The following is an 18516-nucleotide window of genomic DNA, read 5'->3' on the forward strand; positions in this document are numbered from 1 at the left end:
CTCCTACTGCTGCTACCTCAGAGGTCACTTTTGTGAGGTAGCAGCAGGGAATATCAGCACTGCCTCACAATAGCTCACCATTCATTTCTATTCTTAGCAGTTCTTTTGCCTCTCTCACATCTATCCTCCTGTCACCTTGAGCTTTCTTCACTCCTTCCATCCACCCAAACTTTGGCCATCCTCTTGCGCATCTCCCTTCCACTCTTGCATTCATCTCCTTCAGTAGACGACTATTTTCCATAATCTCTATATGGCCAAACCATCTCAACACATTCATATCCACTCCCGCTGCTATTTCTCAACTTTTCTCACCCTAACTACTTCATTCCTAACCTTATACAATTGAGATGTCCTTACTCAGACACTTCCTCTCGAACACATTCAATTTCTGTCTCCGTCGCCCTCATTCCCCACTTAACTTAATTTATTCAATATTCCTAGTTAGATTATCTAGTTTCTCAGTAAGATTGTTTGCTTCTGTGTCAGGATAGTCTGGATGGACATTCTGAATATTTTTTTCCAATTCAGCAATTCTTGCTTCATGTTCTCTTATTGTGAAGTTTTTCTTTTGTAGTTCTTCCTCTTTCTTTTTTATATTTCCATCTCCATATCTTATTGATTTTTTAATTGCGGTTTTAGCTTCAACGATACATTCAGGACAGTGCCATTGCATTGTCTCTATAGATGCATCTCTGGTGTTATCTAAGTAGACACTTCTTGTGGTAGTAACTCGCAAAATTCACATCCTATCCAATCTGTGTCCTTTCCATTTGCAGGTGTCACGGTCTGAACGATCCCCCGGTCTCAGAATTCTCCTTGACATTGTACAATGGTTCTTTTCCGCCATTAGCTCGCTTCGCTCGCATGAAAATAAAACATCAAGCTCATGTGTACTGGCAAGCGGTAATGTTGAGCTGCGCACGCTAAATTACAGAAAAATAAAACATCAACCTCGTATGCACTGGCAAACGGTAATGTTCGCGCATGCGCAGATTATAAAGGAGTATTGTGAGACCGGGGATTGGTTCAGACCGTCACACAGGTCTACACGAGGAATCTGTTTATTGGTTTATGCTTGAGGCCTGATTGGTAACGTCTCTGCCTGGTGATCGCCAGACGGGGTAATGAGTCCCACTCGGTCTTGTTAGTTCCTTTAGAGTCTGCAACCTTACCATCCCTGTGAGCTAAGGATGGGTTTTGGGGAGCCTCTAGAGTCTAGATCTATCTGCTGAGTCATCAGCAGCCATTGCCTGGCCCTCCCTGGTCCTAACTTGGGTGGAGAAGGGGCTCGGGCCCTGATCATATGATATATGGTCAATCTCCAGGGCATTGTCCTGCATGCTAGGGCAATGTTACTGTTCTTTGCCTCTTCCATTCCCTGTATAGGGAAATATACAGAAACTACCAACTATGAATAAAGGCTTGTATACAATAAAAAGTTCTCATCACCCCATCAACAGAACGCATATAAATATCATCATCTCCTCCTACGCCTATTGACGCAAAGGGCTTCAGTTAGATTTCGCCAGTCGTATTTATATAAATATAAATAATCTTGAAATTATTTTGGGTTTGTTGATCTTGGGTAAAGTGAGTCGGTCATTCTCATTACGATAAAATCTTGTCATTAGTCTATTCAAGCATTTTCACTGGGGTTTGAGACTCACTCCAACTCGATAGTTTCTTTAGTGTCTGCAACCTTACCATCCTTGTGAGCTAAGAAGCCTATAAGTCTACGTGGTGAGTCATTAGCAGCCATTGCCTAACCCTCCCTAATTTTAGCTTAGGTGCTGATAATATGTATAGATGGTCAGTTTTTTTACGGCTGTTTTTCCGGTCCTATACAACAAGGGAACCATACTCTCTAGGGCACTGTCACTGTCCCTTGCCTCTGCCATTCATGAATGGCCTTTAAACCTTTGTCGACCATTGCATCGTAAGTGTAAAGCAATTAATACACTATTTTAATCACGTTATTTGCTTGAAGCCTAATTTATAAAAGTCCACGGCTAAGTCTTCCATCCCTTTTAAAACCTGTGCTGGCATAGGCCAATTAGCATTCAGTAATGATAATTAATATCATATTAGTCTTCGTGCTGTTTCCTGTAACTTGTGTGTGATACCAGTTTTATTCATGTTCAGAAGCTGCTTTATCAAAAAAAAAAAAATAATAAAAAGTAAAATTCCAAACTCAACAGTAGACTGAAGCACACCATGGTGATTGTATATGGCTTTTGCTGAAATAAAGATTATTATTATTATTATTATTATTATTATTATTATTATTATTATTACGTCTCACCTACTTACCCTACTACCATAATATTTGAGCATCAAAGAGAAAGAGAGTGAATTTTGCATGTATTTTTTTTTTTTTATTTAACTAAAACGTAATCCCTTTAATAACAGAATAGTATATCTGACTACTGAACAATTGTACATACATTCTAAGATAATCTTAGAATGATAATTATGAGTCATAATAGTAGAATAATTTATTGATATATCCTATTAAAACGGTTTTTTTTTTTTTTTTTGAGAGAGAGAGAGAGAGAGGGAGAGAGAGAGAGAGAGAGAGAGAGAGAGAGAGAGAGAGTCCTGATAGTAGAATATCTCCTATTGAAATAAGAGAGAGAGAGAGAGAGAGAGAGAGAGAGAGAGAGAGAGAGAGAGAGAGAGAGAGAGAGAGAGAGAGAGAGAAATTATGGGTTCTAATAGTAGAATTATTTCTTAATATATCTACTGAAATTAGAGTCTTGTGGAGAGAGAGAGAGAGAGAGAGAGAGAGAGAGAGAGAGAGAGAGAGAGAGAGAGAGAGAGAGAGAGAGAGCGAGAGAGAGAGAGATAAATTATGAGTTCCAATAGTAGAATTATTTCTTGATATATATCCTATTGAAATTAGTGTCTTATGGAGAGAGAGAGAGAGAGAGAGAGAGAGATGAGAGAGAGAGAGAGAGAGAGAGAGAGAGAGAGACGAGTTCTAATAGTAGAAATATTTTTTGATATAACTCCTATTGAAATTAGTCTTGTGGAGAGAGAGAGAGAGAGAGAGAGAGAGAGAGACGAGAGAGAGAGAGAGAGAGAGAGAGATGAGAGAGAGAGAGAGAGAGAGATAAATTATGAGTTCTAATAGTAGAATTATTTCTTGATATAACCTATTGAAATTAGAGTCTTGTGGAGAGAGAGAGAGAGAGAGAGAGAGAGAGAGAGAGAGAGAGAGAGAGAGAGATTATGAGTTCTAATAGTATAATTATTTCTTGATATATCTCCTATTGAAATTAGATTCTTGTGGAGAGAGAGAGAGGAGAGAGAGAGAAATTATGAGTTCTAATAGTAGAATTATTTCTTAATATATTCCCTATTGAAATTAGTCTTATGGAGAGAGAGAGAGAGAGAGAGAGAAGAGAGAGAGAGAGAGTAGAGAGAGAGAGAGAGAGAGAGAGAGAGAGAGAGAGAGGAGTTCTAATAGTAGAATTATTTTTTTATATAACTCCTATTGAAATTAGTCTTGAGGAGAGATAGAGAGAGAGAGAGAGAGAGAGAGAGAGAGAGAGAGAGAGAGAGAGAGGAGAGAGAGAGAGAGAAATGTTCCCTTGTACGATAACTTGGGCACAAGTTTCTGGCATCAATTGTGACGTCACAGAGACACGGTCAGTCGGGGATGGGGGATAGACACCACTCTTGACTCCAGTGGAAAAATGGCCGCCATGGCCCCAAGTCGTGGAGTAGGCTTGTGCCATCGTTTTATCGTCGTAGCGTATCTGTGCTTATTAATTGCTATTCGAGAAGGTCAGTACTACCTTAGATGTTAGTTCTTTCGATTGAATGGGAGAATTGTGTGTAATATTCCCAGAATTCTAGTAAATATTGACTTTGAAATGTTTGTTTACATTCGGAGGGTCGTGGTAGGGCTAACCTTGTCCTCAATATCCTTGATGGCTCAGAGTTTTCCTGTTGAATGGTTATTTCGTATTACGTTATTTCGACTATTTGGACACATTATTGTTATGTTCTGTGGTGTTGATATCTACTGGGTACGATATCTTCAGGATTGTCTACTTCCTTCTAGAATCTAAAAATGGCACTGAATGTTAGGCCAGGCAGTTTTGTGCTAGTTATCATTGGCCCTATAATTGTATCCTGTTCCTGTTTGACATCCTTATTATAAGATAATTTAATGTTTCAGAATTTTGTGGAAGGATGATATCGATAATAAGATGTGTTATCGTGTTTTCTTTTATCAATTAGTTGTTTTAGTCTGGGTTCAAACGTACACTACCCTCAGTTAACTGCCTATATTTATATCTTCAATTGAATAGACCTGCCTTGAAAGACCTTTATAGTCGAGAGTTAGTAAGATTTTAATCAGGCCAATAATTTCTAAAAAGTAACGAATTGTGTGATAGGTAAGCTTTAACTTCGTTGAATGTTATATTTGTTATTTTTTATGCCACCTTAAAAGCTAAAATCAATTTATTAGACCACCAATGATAATTAAATAGATAAGCAGTAAGGAGGTTGTAAACAAAACTATGATTAAATTGGGTGAAAATATTTTAAGGCCGTGTTTTTAAGTCTCACAAAAATTCATATCTTTTATTAAATTATTTATAAATCGCCCCATTTTTTTATTGAGCACATTGTCTGTATGGATGTGACATGCAGATATTTTTTTTTTTTTTCATTATGGACCCTCTCCCAATTTCCATAAACCTTAAATTTGAATAGACTGTTTAGTGTGTGAAATGCAAGATTTATCTAAGAACCAGAAATAGCAACTATTCCTTATATACTTAATTACACATATTATGGTAACCAGAGGTACATTAATTGTTGTGAAGTTTAATTTTGAAGGGAAATCTGATTGGTGTTATAATTTTATGAAGTATTGAAAGTTTAGTATTTTGGCAAATTAATTGCTTCTCTATTTAGAATTGGCTATATATGTTATTCAGTAATGATTCATTTGTTGTAACACAGACTTAAATGTTACTCTAAAATGCACGTTGGAAAATAGTATTGATCCAATTTTAATCAATCTAAGGTGTTTTCATCACTTTGCATGTAATAGCTAATAGCTACAGCCCTTTGTGGAATAGTCCAGTAGTTAACTACTGTACTATGGATGCAGATTTTTGGTAAAAGTGTAGTTACGGATGGGACGACAACACCCAAAACCCTGAGTTCCCACTGGGGTCCCCCATTATTGTTGATATATATATATACATATATTTTATTTATTTATTTATTTCACTAAGTATATATTGATTTGCTGTAAAAATAAGTGTCATTTTCGAAGAAACTTAGAGTTTTCCTACAGGGAAAAGCTGTTTTTAATAGGAAAGTTTTTCCCGTTCGTAAATATAATAAAACCCAGTTTTCTTGTGCGTAGTTTTTGAAATTTTAATTTTTTATTCAACATTTAAATTTTGCATTTTTGAATATTCTTTCCTTTTCAAGGGCGTAAGTTTTGTATGCTTTATGTGGTCAAGGTCTTCCAAAATTATAATCTTGGTTCTATTATTCAGTACAAATGTAGCTTCTTGTTTTTTTCATATATAGTAGAGTATATACCATTAGATTTCAATCTATTTATTTAGCTTTTCATTGCTGTGTTAATGAAAATTATTATCTTGTTTATCATTTATTTTTTCATTGCTGTTGATGAAAATTATTATCTTCTGTTTATCATTTAATTTTTCATTGCTGTTGATGAAAATTATCTTCTTGTTTATCATTATTTTTTCATTGCTGTTGATGAAAATTATCTTCTGTTTATCATTTAATTTTTCATTGCTGTTGATGAAAATTATCTTCTTGTTTATCATTTAATTTTTCATTGCTGTTGATGAAAATTATCTTCTGTTTATCATTTAATTTTTCATTGCTGTTGATGAAAATTATTATCTTCTGTTTATCATTTAATTTTTCATTGCTGTTGATGGAAATTATCATCTTGAAGTAATTTGAATGGTAACTGATAATTTTGTACAGGAAGTCACTCATCACTTAAATGTAACCATTATCAGTGAGCATATAACAACTCAGATAAATAGTAGTTTATCTGTCCTGTATAGTAATCTAATCTTGATAGCAGAGTTAGACACAAGCAAAATATACATTGGTAGTGAAGTATATTGGGATGATATGCTTCCACTATCAGAATGTGTTAGGCCTAAATGGTCTTAGCAACTCCCTGTAATCCATAAATGGATAATTTCTAAGGTATCTTCCTAACAACGCCTAGTTGTATCATTTTCGAGTTTCAATACTACACAGTATTCTAGAAGTTTTATTCCAGCTAAGACCAAGTTGTGGAAGGATCTTCCTAGTCGGGTAGTTGAATCAGAAGAATTTCAAAAGTTCAAATTTGTAGCAAATGTTTTTTATGTTGAATAGGTTGGCATAAATCCTATTATAGTTTATCGTAGTATGTTTTAATGTTAGTATTTTTTTATATATTTTAATTGTTCATTACTACTTATATCGTTTATTTAATTTCCTCACTTGGTTATTTTTCCCTGTTGGAGCCCTAGGGCTTATAGCATCTTGCTTTTCCAACTAGGGTTAGCTTAGCTAGTAATAATGATAATAGTTGAAGTTTCAGTCCAGCTCAGAAAATTTACACATGAACTAAAAGGCTTTTAGATATATATTATGAATTAGAGTATTTTAATTGTGTGCAGAAGCGAGCAATTATCTAAAACCCATTATTATGAAAATTTATAGTTTGTGCATGGGAGGGATTATGCCTTTATAAATAAACCCATTATTGTATTTTTTTTTTTCTGTGCTTAAGAAGGCAATTATATTAATTTGCCATGTGCTGGTAATGTCATTGAATTAGTGCATGCCACTTGTTCTTATATTAATCTTACCCATTCAGTATTTTATACAGTACATGCTAAATACGCTGAAAGTTTGGGAGCTGGGTATACTTTTAATTTTACGGGTTTATTGGGTATACTTTTACTTACTTTTAATTTTACGGGTTTATTGGGTATACTTTTACTTACTTTTAATTTTACGGGTTTATTGGGTATACTTTTACTTACTTTTAATTTTACGGGTTTATTTCTCGCCCTCCATCAGACACTAAAGGTCTGTTCAGGCGGGCCTTGGTGTGTGCAAATAATTTCTTTCCAGTTAATATTTTGCTCTGTATCTTATCAGTTATTTCGCTGGCATTTGTATTCAGGCTTAATAGTTCTCAGGTCACTATTATAACACTTTCTAAAAAGATAAGTCTTCAGGTTTTTCTTGAAAGCTGCCACATTTTGCTATTCTTGACATGTAGGCTGTGGTTCTCGCGTATAAGTACTAATTATTAAATTTATGTGAATGTATACACTCAACCTGTTATACCTCAGTTCTGTGTAAATATGCTTTAAAATTCTCTTTGGAAAAAATAAAAACCGCCAAATTTCGCCTTGTTAGGGAGACCAGCCCAATCACACGCTCTAGGTACAGTATTGGTGTCTTGAAATCTTCGAGATTATTCCACATTCGTCTATGTTTGTTTTAATTCCGTAAACAATATTATATACTATAGTCCATTTCTTTTAGCTAGGCAGATTTGCACCGACTCGTAGCGGTACCCTTTTAGCTCGGAAAAGTTTCCTGATCGCTGATTGGTTGGACAAGATAATTCTAACCAATCAGCGACCAGGAAACTTTTCCGAGCTTTAAGGGCACCCGCTGCGAGTCGGTGCAAATCTGCCTCGCTAAAAGAAATTGACTAAGTATATACGAGCACAATCGAAAAAATGTTAACCTCTCTTAGTACATTTTTTTTTTAACTTACAAGACTGAAGAATTTCCAGTTTATGGAATTTGCTTGAGGGTACACTCGGGCACACTATTCTAGCTTGCTTCTCCTCCTCTTGATTTTATTTTTTCAAGTTTTTATAGTTTATGAAATATCTAATTTAATATTGTTACTATTCTTGAAATATTTTATTTTTATTGCTCACTACTTTTCTTGTATATTTCTTTATTTCCTTTCCTCACTGGGCTATTTTGTGCTGTTTGGGCGCTTGGGTTTGTAGTATCCTGCTCTTCCATATAGGGTTGTAGCTTAGCTTCTAATAATAATGCGCAAATGATTGATCTAGTTCAATATACTGTCTGTGGTCTGTCTCGCATATGCGCTGTGCCTTACGGCATTAGATTCCATACATCATTCAAGCTATGTTAACTTAGTGATACTACGCAGTACTCTAGAAGTTTTATTCCAGCTGTGACCAAGTTGTGGAATGATCTTCCTAATCGGGTGGTTGAATCAGTAGAACTTCAAAAGTTCAAAGTTGGAGCAAATGCTTTTTTGTTGACCAGGTGGACATGAGTCTTTTTGTAGTTTATTTATGACATATTTGTTTTAGATGTTGTTAATAGTTTATATATGACATGTCTGTTTTGACGTTGTTACTTATTTTAGAATTATTTATTGTTAATTTGTTCTCTTCATTTATTTATTTCCTGTCCTCACTGGGCTATTTTTCCCCTGTTGGAGCCCCTGGACTTATAGCATCTTGCTTTTCCAACTAGGGTTGTAGCTTGGATAGTAATAATAATGATGATTATGAATTAGATAATATTCCGTTAGGGAAGCTTGTCAGTCAAGTTTGGCTTCATTAGAATTTTCGAGAAATGTAAATTAACGAATATCGTGAATACCTTGTGGTAGTTTACGATGTTATCGGTGTGAAATGATTCATTTTAATATTATTTGTAACTTCATTATATAATTATGCAATTTCTTTCATAAACTTTTTCCATGCATGGATTTGATACTTTTTTTTACAAGATTTATTCAATTTCAATTTCCAATTACGTAACATTGTTCGTGAACTGTAATTTTAATTTGCTCAATTTATCATGTTTAGGGAATTTACTGCCATAAAATACCGACATTTCAAAATAGTTAGACTTTGAAGTCACTTGCGCCATTATTATTATTAGTATTATTATTGCTAGCTAAGCTACAGCCCTAGTTGGAAAAGCAAGATGCTATAAGTTCAAGGGCTCCTGCTGGGAAAAATAGCCTAGTGAGGAAAGGAATTAAGGAAATAAATAAACGGTATTAGTAATGAAAAAATAAAATGAAATATTTCAAATAATATTAACAACATTATAACATATTTTGATATATAAACTATAAAAGGACTGAAGTAATTAATGGGTTTCCAGTTGTAGCATAGTATGATATGAAATTTTTTAGCAGTTTGATATTTGAATTTATTAAAGATTATATACTTATATTATTTCGATTTTAACTTCATCATCATCATCGTACATTTTACAATTCATTTCAAATATAAAAATTAATAAATACTTCAAATGTTCAAATTCCCTTGTAATTTTATAAAGTTTTCCTTATTTTTTTCAATGAGTTTTTTTTCTTTATATTTTATAGATTTTATTTGCACCTCTTCATGTTCCTTATAATTTTATAAAGTTTTTCTGTACATTTTTTCGTTGAAAGATTTTTTTATTTATAGATTTTATATATGCACCTCCACATGTTCCTTATAATCTTATTAAAGTTTTTCCTTACATTTTGTCATTGCAATTATTTTTTTTATATTATATAGATATTAATTGGTACCTCCACATCAAGACTTAAGTTGCTATCAATGCTTTCTCCTATTGTCACCTCATTGTGTTATTAGGAACGGACAATGATATTCAGATCGTCTTGGGATATAAGTACTTTGATGTCTAGCATACAAGAATGTTTGTAATCTCTCTCTCTCTCTCTCTCTCTCTCTCTCTCTCTCTCTTTTTTTTTTTTTTTTTTTTTTTTTTTTCCTTTTTGAAGAAAAGCCCTCTTAGTAGTAGACCCTTTAGTTCAGATTGTCTGGGATATATGCCTAAGTACGTTGATGTCTCGCATACAAAAATATTTGTAATCTCTCTCTCTCTCTCTCTCTCTCTCTCTCTGTTGAAGAAAATCTGTCTTAAGTAGTCCTTTTTAAGTGAACAATGTAGCCCATTTGAAAATTATCGGTCCTTCCCTGGTTGATGTTGTTGTAGATTGCTTGGTACTTCCGGCCAGTTCACGGGCTCATGCTTCACAGAATGGGACTGCTCTTCTTCAAATACTCGCTTACAGTTTTTCTTTGAACTTTTTTCCTCAGCTTATTAATCGTCACCCACACTCAATTGCGGTGGTAATCACTTGTTAGTCTATGCCCGCATTTTTGAATTTTTTTTTTTGTGCCGATCGTAATTTTGGTTTTTTGGTCACAAGCGGTTTTTTTTTAGTTTTTTTTTTGTGACAAGTGTATCTTTTTTAGTTTTTTTCTTTTTGTGACAAGCGTACTTTTAAGGTTTTTTCTTCGTGTGACAAGCCTATTTTTTTTTTTTCTTTTTGTGACAATCGTATTTTTAAGGTTTTTTCATTTTGTGACAAGCGTATTGTTTTAGGTTTTTTCTTTTTGTGACCGTATTTTTTTAGGTTTTTCTTTTTGTGATAAACGTATTTTTTTAGGTGTTTTCTTTTTTGTGACAAGCGTATTTTTTTAGGTGTTTTCTCTTTGTGACAAGCGTATTTTATTAGGTTTTCTTGTGACGCGTATTTTTTTTAGGTGTTTTTTCCTTGACTTTTTTTTTTTTTTTTTTTTTTAAACGCCAGTCGCTTGGGTGAAAATTCTCGCCACTTCAGATATCATGATTTACCAATCGACCATTTGGTCCTGTTATTAACAGAATGGCATTGATTAACATTAAATAACACCCAACAACGCTATTGAATGCGGCCAGTAGGAAACAAGGTATCGTACTTAAGCCGCGATAGTTCTTGGCAGGGTTCTTGGTACTTGAGCCGATACATAATGCGGTTTCTGTACTGTTAAGTGGAGAGGATTGTTTGGATATGCTGGGTATATTTATGCTTACTTTATATCCTGTTTTTAATTAAATTTTGAATTTTGAGTAAATATTCTTTTGGATTCATTTAAATGACGTAATATTTACTAACTGTCAACGCAATTGTTCTTCAGTTGGTTAAGTCTTTATAAGAACTTTTTAATTAGTTGAAAATAATTATTTTTTTTAATTAGTTGAAAATAATTATTTTTTTTAATTAGTTGAAAATAATTATTTTTTTTAATTAGTTGAAAATAATATTTTTTTTAATTAGTTGAAAATAATTATTATTTTTAATTGATTTTCGAAATCTGGATAAATCTACTTTTGGCTGCATTTAAATGACGTAATATTTATTACACTGTATTGTTAAGTGGAGAGGATTGTTTTCATACGCTGGGTATATTTATATTTACTTTATATCCTGTTTTTAATTAAATTTTGAATTTTTAGTAAATCTGCTTTTGGATGCAGTTAAATGACGTAATTGTTTTTACTTAATCGGATTAAAAGAGAACTTTTTAACTAGTTGAAAATTTCTAAACTTATCAGATTCAGTTTTTAATGTAAATTTTGAATTTTGAATAAATATTCTTTTGGATGCATTTAAATGACGTAATTGTTATTACTTAATCGGGTATATTTATATTTACTTTATATCCTGTTTTTAATTAATTTTGAATTTTGAATAAATCTCATTTTGGATAAATCTCCTTTTGGATGCCTTTAAATGACGTAATTGTTTTTACTTAATCGGATTAAAAGAGAACTTTTTAATTAGTTGAAAATTACTAAACTTATCAGATTCTGTTTTTAATTTAAATTTTGAATTTTTAGTTACTAAACTTATCAGATTCTGTTTTTAATTAAATTTTGAATAAATCTGCTTTTGGATTCATTTAAATGACGTAATTGTTTTTACTTAATCGGGTATATTTATATTTACTTTCTATCCTGTTTTTAATTAAATTTTGAATTTCGAATAAATCTCCTTTTGGATTTTGAATAAATCTCCTGTTGGATGCCTTTAAATGACGTAATTGCCTTTACTTAATCGGGTATATTTATATTTACTTTATATCCTGTTTTTAATTAAATTTTGAATTTTGAATAAATCTGCTTTTGGATGCATTTAAATGACGTAATTGTTTTTACTTGATTGGATTAAAAGATAACTTTTTAATTAGTTGAAAATTACTAAATAACTTATCAGATTCTGTTTTAATTAAATTGTGAAAATTTAGTAAATCTACTTTTGGATTTATTTAAATGACGTAATATTTACTAAACTGTCAACGTAATTGTTCTTCAGTTGGTTAAGTCTTTATAAGAACTTTTTAATTATTTAAAAATTATTATTTTTTAATTGATTTTTGAAATCTGAATAAATCTACTTTTGGCTGTATTTAAATATTTAAGCATTTAAATATTTACTACACTGTCAACTTAATTGTTCTTAATCGGATTAAAAGTCTTTATGAGAACATTTTCACTAGTTAAAAATGACTAAATAACTTATCAGATACATTTCCCTCGTCTTTCGTGACACCAGCGAACCGGATGCAGCACAACTAGTCATTGAAACCGAAAGTACACTCATAGGAAGTGATGTAAGAGGGACACAGTGCGGGGTTTCTTATATTTATCAAGAGAAGAATGTCCAGGTTGATAAGACCCCCCCAAAAGAATGACTCAGAACGTGTGTAAATATCATATAACGGTTTGTTATAATAACAATCTTTATTTCAGCAAAAGCCATATACAGAGTTACAATAAGGGTACAGTGATCTTACACTTTTGACATCGGTAAAAAAAAAAAAGATGAGATATGCAATAATATCAGTGATATATTATAAACATCAATTAGCAGGTTGACCACAGAGTTCTAAGGTCTGGGTATTCATTCATAAATAAAGTTCGCTATGTTTGAGTCCCGCTCAAACTCGTTAGTTTCTTTTGGTCGCTGCAATCTCACCATCCTTGTGAGCTAAGGATGGGGCTGGGTTTTGAAAGCCTGTAGGTCTATCTGCTGAGTCATCAGCAGCCATTGCCCGGCCGTCCTTGGTCCAATCTTGTGTGGAGAGCGGGCTTAGGCGCTGATCATTTGTATATATGGTCTGTCTCTAGGGCATTGTCCTGCTTGATAGGGCAGTGTCACTGTCCCTTGCCTTTGCCATTCATGAGTGGCTTTTAAACCTTTAATGTGTTGGGTTTGAGGCAGCTATAAGTATTTTGTGATTGAGTGGTAGGTAGTAGGATTGACATGGCACAAGCCACCCGTTGAGATACTACCGCTAGAGAGTTATTGGGTCCTTTAACTTGCTGTATTGTACTACATTTGATCACACTCTGGTTACGGCTCATTATTCCTTTGCCTACACACCTAATAGTCTGGCCTATTCTTTACACAGTCTCCTCTGTCCTCATACACCTGACAACACTAAGATTACGAAACAATTTTTCATCCAAGGGGTAAACTATTGTACTGTAATTGTTCAGTGGCCACTTTCCTCTTAGTAAAGGTAGAAGAGGCTCTTTAGCTATGGTAAAGCAGTTCTTCTAGTAGATTGACACTCCAAAATGAAACCATTGTTTTTTAGTCTTGGGTAGTGCCATAGCCTCTGCACCTTGATCTTTCACTTGTCTTGGGTTAGAGTTCTCTTGCTTGAGGGTACACTCGGGCACACTATTCTAATTTCTCTTCTTGTTTTGTTAAAGTTTTTATAGTTTATATAGGAAACATTAATTTTAATGTTGTTACTGTTCTTAATATATTTCATATTTCCTCGTTTCCCTTCATACCGGGCCATTTTTCCTGTTGGAGTCCCTGGGCTTATATCATCCTGCTTTTCCAACTAGGGTTGTAGCTTAGCAAGTATTAATAATAATAATATATATCCTGGAATAACATAAGTTATTTTAAGTGGAATTGTTTGAAGTAAGAGTAACCTCAGTCTTAATTTATTGAAAATAGCCGAGAGAGAGATTTAGAAGCAAACTTTACCTGTAATTTGGGCAAAGGAAACTTACTTATTTACTAAGCTTTAGCAAAAGTTCAATGTTTATCATATCGGTAGTGCAGGAGTCTAGCCGATCGGTGCTTGCTTGCTATACGTCGAAGTTTTAAAGAACTTGTTAGTGATCATGTGTTATTACCCTCTCTCTCTCTCTCTCTCTCTCTCTCTCTCTCTCTCTCTCATTTTCTCACTTCACTTTCTCTCTCTCTCTCTCTCTCATTTCCTCACTTCACTTTCTCTCTCTCTCTCTCTCTCTCTCATTTCCTCACTTCACTTTCTCTAATTTTCTCACTTCACTTTCTCTAATTTTCTCACTTCACTTTCTCTAATTTTCTCTCTCTCTCTCTCTCTCTCTCTCTCTCTCTCTCTCTCTCATTTTCTCGTCACTTTCTCGTCACTTTCTCCCATTTTCTCGTCACATTCTCCCATTTTCTCACTTCTCTCTCCCATTTTCAAACTTTCTCCCATTTCTCTCTCTCTCTCTCTCTCTCTCTCTCTCTCTCAGCAGCCTCTGCCCTTCTCATCCTCGACCTCGAGAAGGCCGCATTCTTCTCGAATTACAGGAGGATATCCCCGAAGGAATTTCGTCTCGAGGGTGACACCTAAGAACCCATTGAAGTTTGCTGGTATTTGGAGTGAGTCCGAGTGACTTTGTGTAGCGTAGCAGCAGCAGGAGAGGTGAAAGAGTCAGGTGTCTTGTATAAGGTATTTCGGGATGAGGCGGTTCATCTTATCCTGAAAATGTGTTCTATGTTTTCATAGTTTGGGCCTTCTTAATTTAGTGTACGCAATCCGTCAAAAAGGACGAGTATTGGTTCATGTTATCCTGAAGATGTGTTGTTTTATATTTTCATAGTTTGGGCCTGTTAATTTAGTGTACGCAATCTGTCAAAAAGGACAAGTCTTTAGATAGATATACAATGAGTCACCCTTCCCACCCCTCCCCCTTTCCTAACTGCAATCCATCTCATCAGGGTATGACTACTCCCCTTTCGCCCCCTACCCGATGGTTGGGGAAAAGTATTTAGATAGATATACAATGAGTCACCCTTCCCACCCCTCCCCCTTTCCTAACTGCAATCCATCTCATCAGGGTATGACTACTCCCTTTTCACCCCCTACCCGATGGATGGGGAGAGATCGAGTAGTTATGTGTCTGGCAATGCTGCAGGGCGTGAAACTATTGTTCTGTAGTCTTGGGTACTGCCAGGGTACTGCCATAGCTTTTGTGCCATGTCCTTCCACTGTTCTGGGTTAGAGTTCTCTTGCTTGAGGGTACACTCGGGCACGCTATTTCTGTCTTGTTTCTCGTCCTCTTGTTTTTGTTGTGAATGATCATTAACTGTTGTTAATGATCTTAAAATGTTTTATTTTGATTGTTAATACTTCTCTTCTAGTTTATTTCCTTGTTTCCTTTCCTCAATTATCTATTTTTTTTCCTGTTGGAGCCCTTGGGCTTATAGCATCCTGCTTTTTCAACTAGGGTTGTAGCTTAGCTAATAAATAATAATAATACCATGGAATAGGAATGAATGGCGAGCGATTGTGACGCAGTTCCGGAGGTAGCAGCAGTAGGGGATTCAGCATTATGAAGCTTCATCTGTGGTGGATAACGGGGGAGGGTGGGCTGTGGCAACCTAGCAGTACCAGCTGAACTCGGTTGAGTCCCTGGTTAGGCTGCTAGAGGAACATAGAGAGTAGAGGTCCCCTGTTTTGTTTTGTTTCATTTTTTGATGTCGGCTACCCCCAATGGGGAAGTGCCTTGGTATATGTATGTATGTATGGTTGTGCTTATTGTCATTGATGTGAGACGTCAAGACCGTTTATATTATTCTTGAAAGTACATATGAAAATTAATGATTTTCGGGTTTTCCGTGAGGGTAAACCTTCAACTAGAATTCTTGATCTTGTTATTGGTATAGTTTTTAACTTACGGAAAATAGGATTATCATAAATATTTGGTGAAGCTAAATTTATTAAAAATTTCTATCATAATTTATTACCTTTGATCCTAGAAATTGTTCTTACAGTCATGATCAATTAAATTTGGTCCTAGAAATTAGGTCTTGGTCATAGTTTATTACTTTTTACCCTAGAAATTGTTCTTACAATCTTAATGTATTACATTGGATCCTAGAAATTGTTCTTAGTCATATTTTTATTACTTTTGATCCTAGAAATTTTTCTTACAATCTTAATGTATTACATTGGATCCTAGAAATTTTTCTTACAGTCATAGTTGGTTACTTCTGACCCTAGAAATTTTTCTTACAGTCATAGTTGGTTACTTCTGACCCTAGAAATTTTTTTTACAGTCATAGTTAGTTACTTCTGACCCTAGAAATTTTTCTTACAGTCATAGTTGGTTACTTCTGACCCTAGAAATTTTTCTTACAGTCATAGTTGGTTACTTCTGACCCTAGAAATTTTTCTTACAGTCATAGTTGGTTACTTCTGACCCTAGAAATTTTTCTTACAGTCATAGTTAGTTACTTCTGACCCTAGATATTTTTTTCTAGCAGTAAGATTTTAGAATCTTCCCAATTTATGATGCGTATGGCTGCTCGAATGTTTTCGTAAACAGGGTTCGAGTAGAATCGGATTGAGCGCATGAACGATCGACTTATGCTGCCTACGCAATACGCAGTAGTCAATTTTTTTCCCGAATCCGGTTGCAATATGATACCTTTCTCATTGCCAAAGCACGTCAGTGTGTATTGGGGAATTGGGGAGGGCCTGAGGTTTATTGGAAATGTTAGCGTTGTCCTTGAGTTTTTTTTTTTTTTTTTTTTTTTTTTTTAGGAAATGTGGTGAAAGGATGATAGAAAGTGGCCTGATTGGTAAAGTCTCTGCCTGGTGTTTCCCAGTCGTGGGTTCGAGTCCTGCTCAGACTCGTTAGTGCCATTAGTGTCTGCAACCTTACCATCCTTGTGAGCTAAGGTTGGGGGATTTGGATGAGCCTATAGGTCTATCTGCTGAGTCACCAGCAGCCACTGCCTGGCCCTCCCTGGTCCTAGCTTGGGCGCTGTTCATAGAATATAGGGTCAGTCTCTAGGGCATTGTCCTGCGCGATAGGGCAGTTTCACTGTCCCTTGCCTCTGCCATTCATGAGCGACCTTTAAAAGTATCATAGTAGGGAATAGTTTAGAAAGTTTTAAGTATTACAAAGCATAACGTAAAGTGGTTTAGCCAGAATTTCATTTATATAAAAGTACATTGTTCCTATGGTTTTAAAGTTAGCATAGTACAGTTATTTCTTATTTTTCTTTGCCTTTTCTTTCGTATTCTAGATCGGATATAGGTATTCTAGAAATTGATTAGACCGAAATGAAGGCCTTAGATCTGTAGCTAAAATTCCTTTATTATTATTACTAGCTAAGCTACAACCCTAGTTGGAGAACCAAGATGCTATAAACCCAAGGGCTCCAACAGGGAAAAATTACCCAGTGAGAAAAGGAAATAAGGAATTAAATAAACGATATAAGAAGTAATATTACTAGCTAAGCTACAACCCTAGTTGGAAAACCTAGATGCCATAAGCCCAAGGGCTCCAACAGGGAAAAATAGCCCAGTGAGGAAAGAAAATAAGGAATTAAATAAACGATATAAGGAGTAAGGAAAATTAAAATGAAATATCTTAAAGACGTGGATGTTTGAGAACCATGATAGTTTATTTTAATCAGTAATTACGAGTGGGGAAATTTCCTCAGTGTTTGACCCATTTACATTCTAAAACTCAAATTCATTCATTAAACCATCATAAAATGAAAGCTTGAGATCCTGGACATGATTATGAAGGGGCTGATCAGGAATATTGGAATCTCTCTCTCTCTCTCTCTCTCTCTCTCTTTGTATGTGGCGAGTACGTATTGTGACATATTTTTTCCGTGAATAACATTTAAAGTCTTCAATTTCCTTCTTAGTCTCTCTCTCTCTCTCTCTCTCTCTCTCTCTCTCTCTCTGTGTGTGGTAAGTTCATCTGGTTTTTAATGAGTACACTGTGTTAGTACCTATTCTCACTCATCCTGGTTTTTATGACGGGCCTTATTATAAACAGCCCACCGTACATCAGGGATATGTTCGCTACGGTTAGGAACCCCCCTCCCTTTACCCTCAACCCAATCCAAACCCCCCCCCCCCCCCCACGGTCTGTAACCATTTAAGGATGTCATTCGTCGTTACACGAGGTCCTAAGGATGTAACGGTGTCACGTGATATGGTTCATCCGGCCGAACATGACTCTGGGCCTAAACAAGTTGGAAATGAGGGAGTGTTTCTAGTGACTCCATAGGGCTGTTTTTCGCTCTTTGGTCGTAAACATCCGTCTGGTGGACCGGTACAAGGCCTTGGACCGGTAGATCTCTGAACACGTGGGGACATGTTAATCCTCTTTTGAGTTTAGTGTGGGTCACTTTCTTCCCCATATGATATGTTTGATGTCGTTGAGATCAGGGTTAAGATAAGGTTGTAATTAGCGGGCTCCACAAGGTACTAGAAGAGTTCGAAGACCTAGGCCTACATGGCTGAGTACTATGAAGCGCGGAATGAGAGATGATGAATGGAGGAGTATTGAATTAAAAGCTCAAGATAAGAGACGACTGGCGAAATTGAACCGAGGCCCTTTGCGTCA

The 18516-nt window shown here is 35.1% G+C and overlaps 1 protein-coding gene across 1 annotated transcript in view; it reads left to right on the forward strand.

Annotated features, from left to right (window-relative positions):
* The first annotated feature begins 3655 nt into the window (after window positions 1-3655).
* The window catches only part of tkv (thickveins), a 109484-nt gene continuing 94623 nt past the window's right edge, over window positions 3656-18516 (forward strand). The window contains exon 1 of the mRNA XM_068383357.1: window positions 3656-3789. Within this exon, the coding sequence (XP_068239458.1) occupies window positions 3699-3789 (91 nt within the window). The 5' untranslated portion in view covers window positions 3656-3698. The remainder of the gene's footprint in view (window positions 3790-18516) is intronic.

Source organism: Palaemon carinicauda, chromosome 11, assembly GCF_036898095.1.
Source record: "Palaemon carinicauda isolate YSFRI2023 chromosome 11, ASM3689809v2, whole genome shotgun sequence".
NCBI classification, from domain to species: Eukaryota; Metazoa; Arthropoda; class Malacostraca; order Decapoda; family Palaemonidae; genus Palaemon; species Palaemon carinicauda.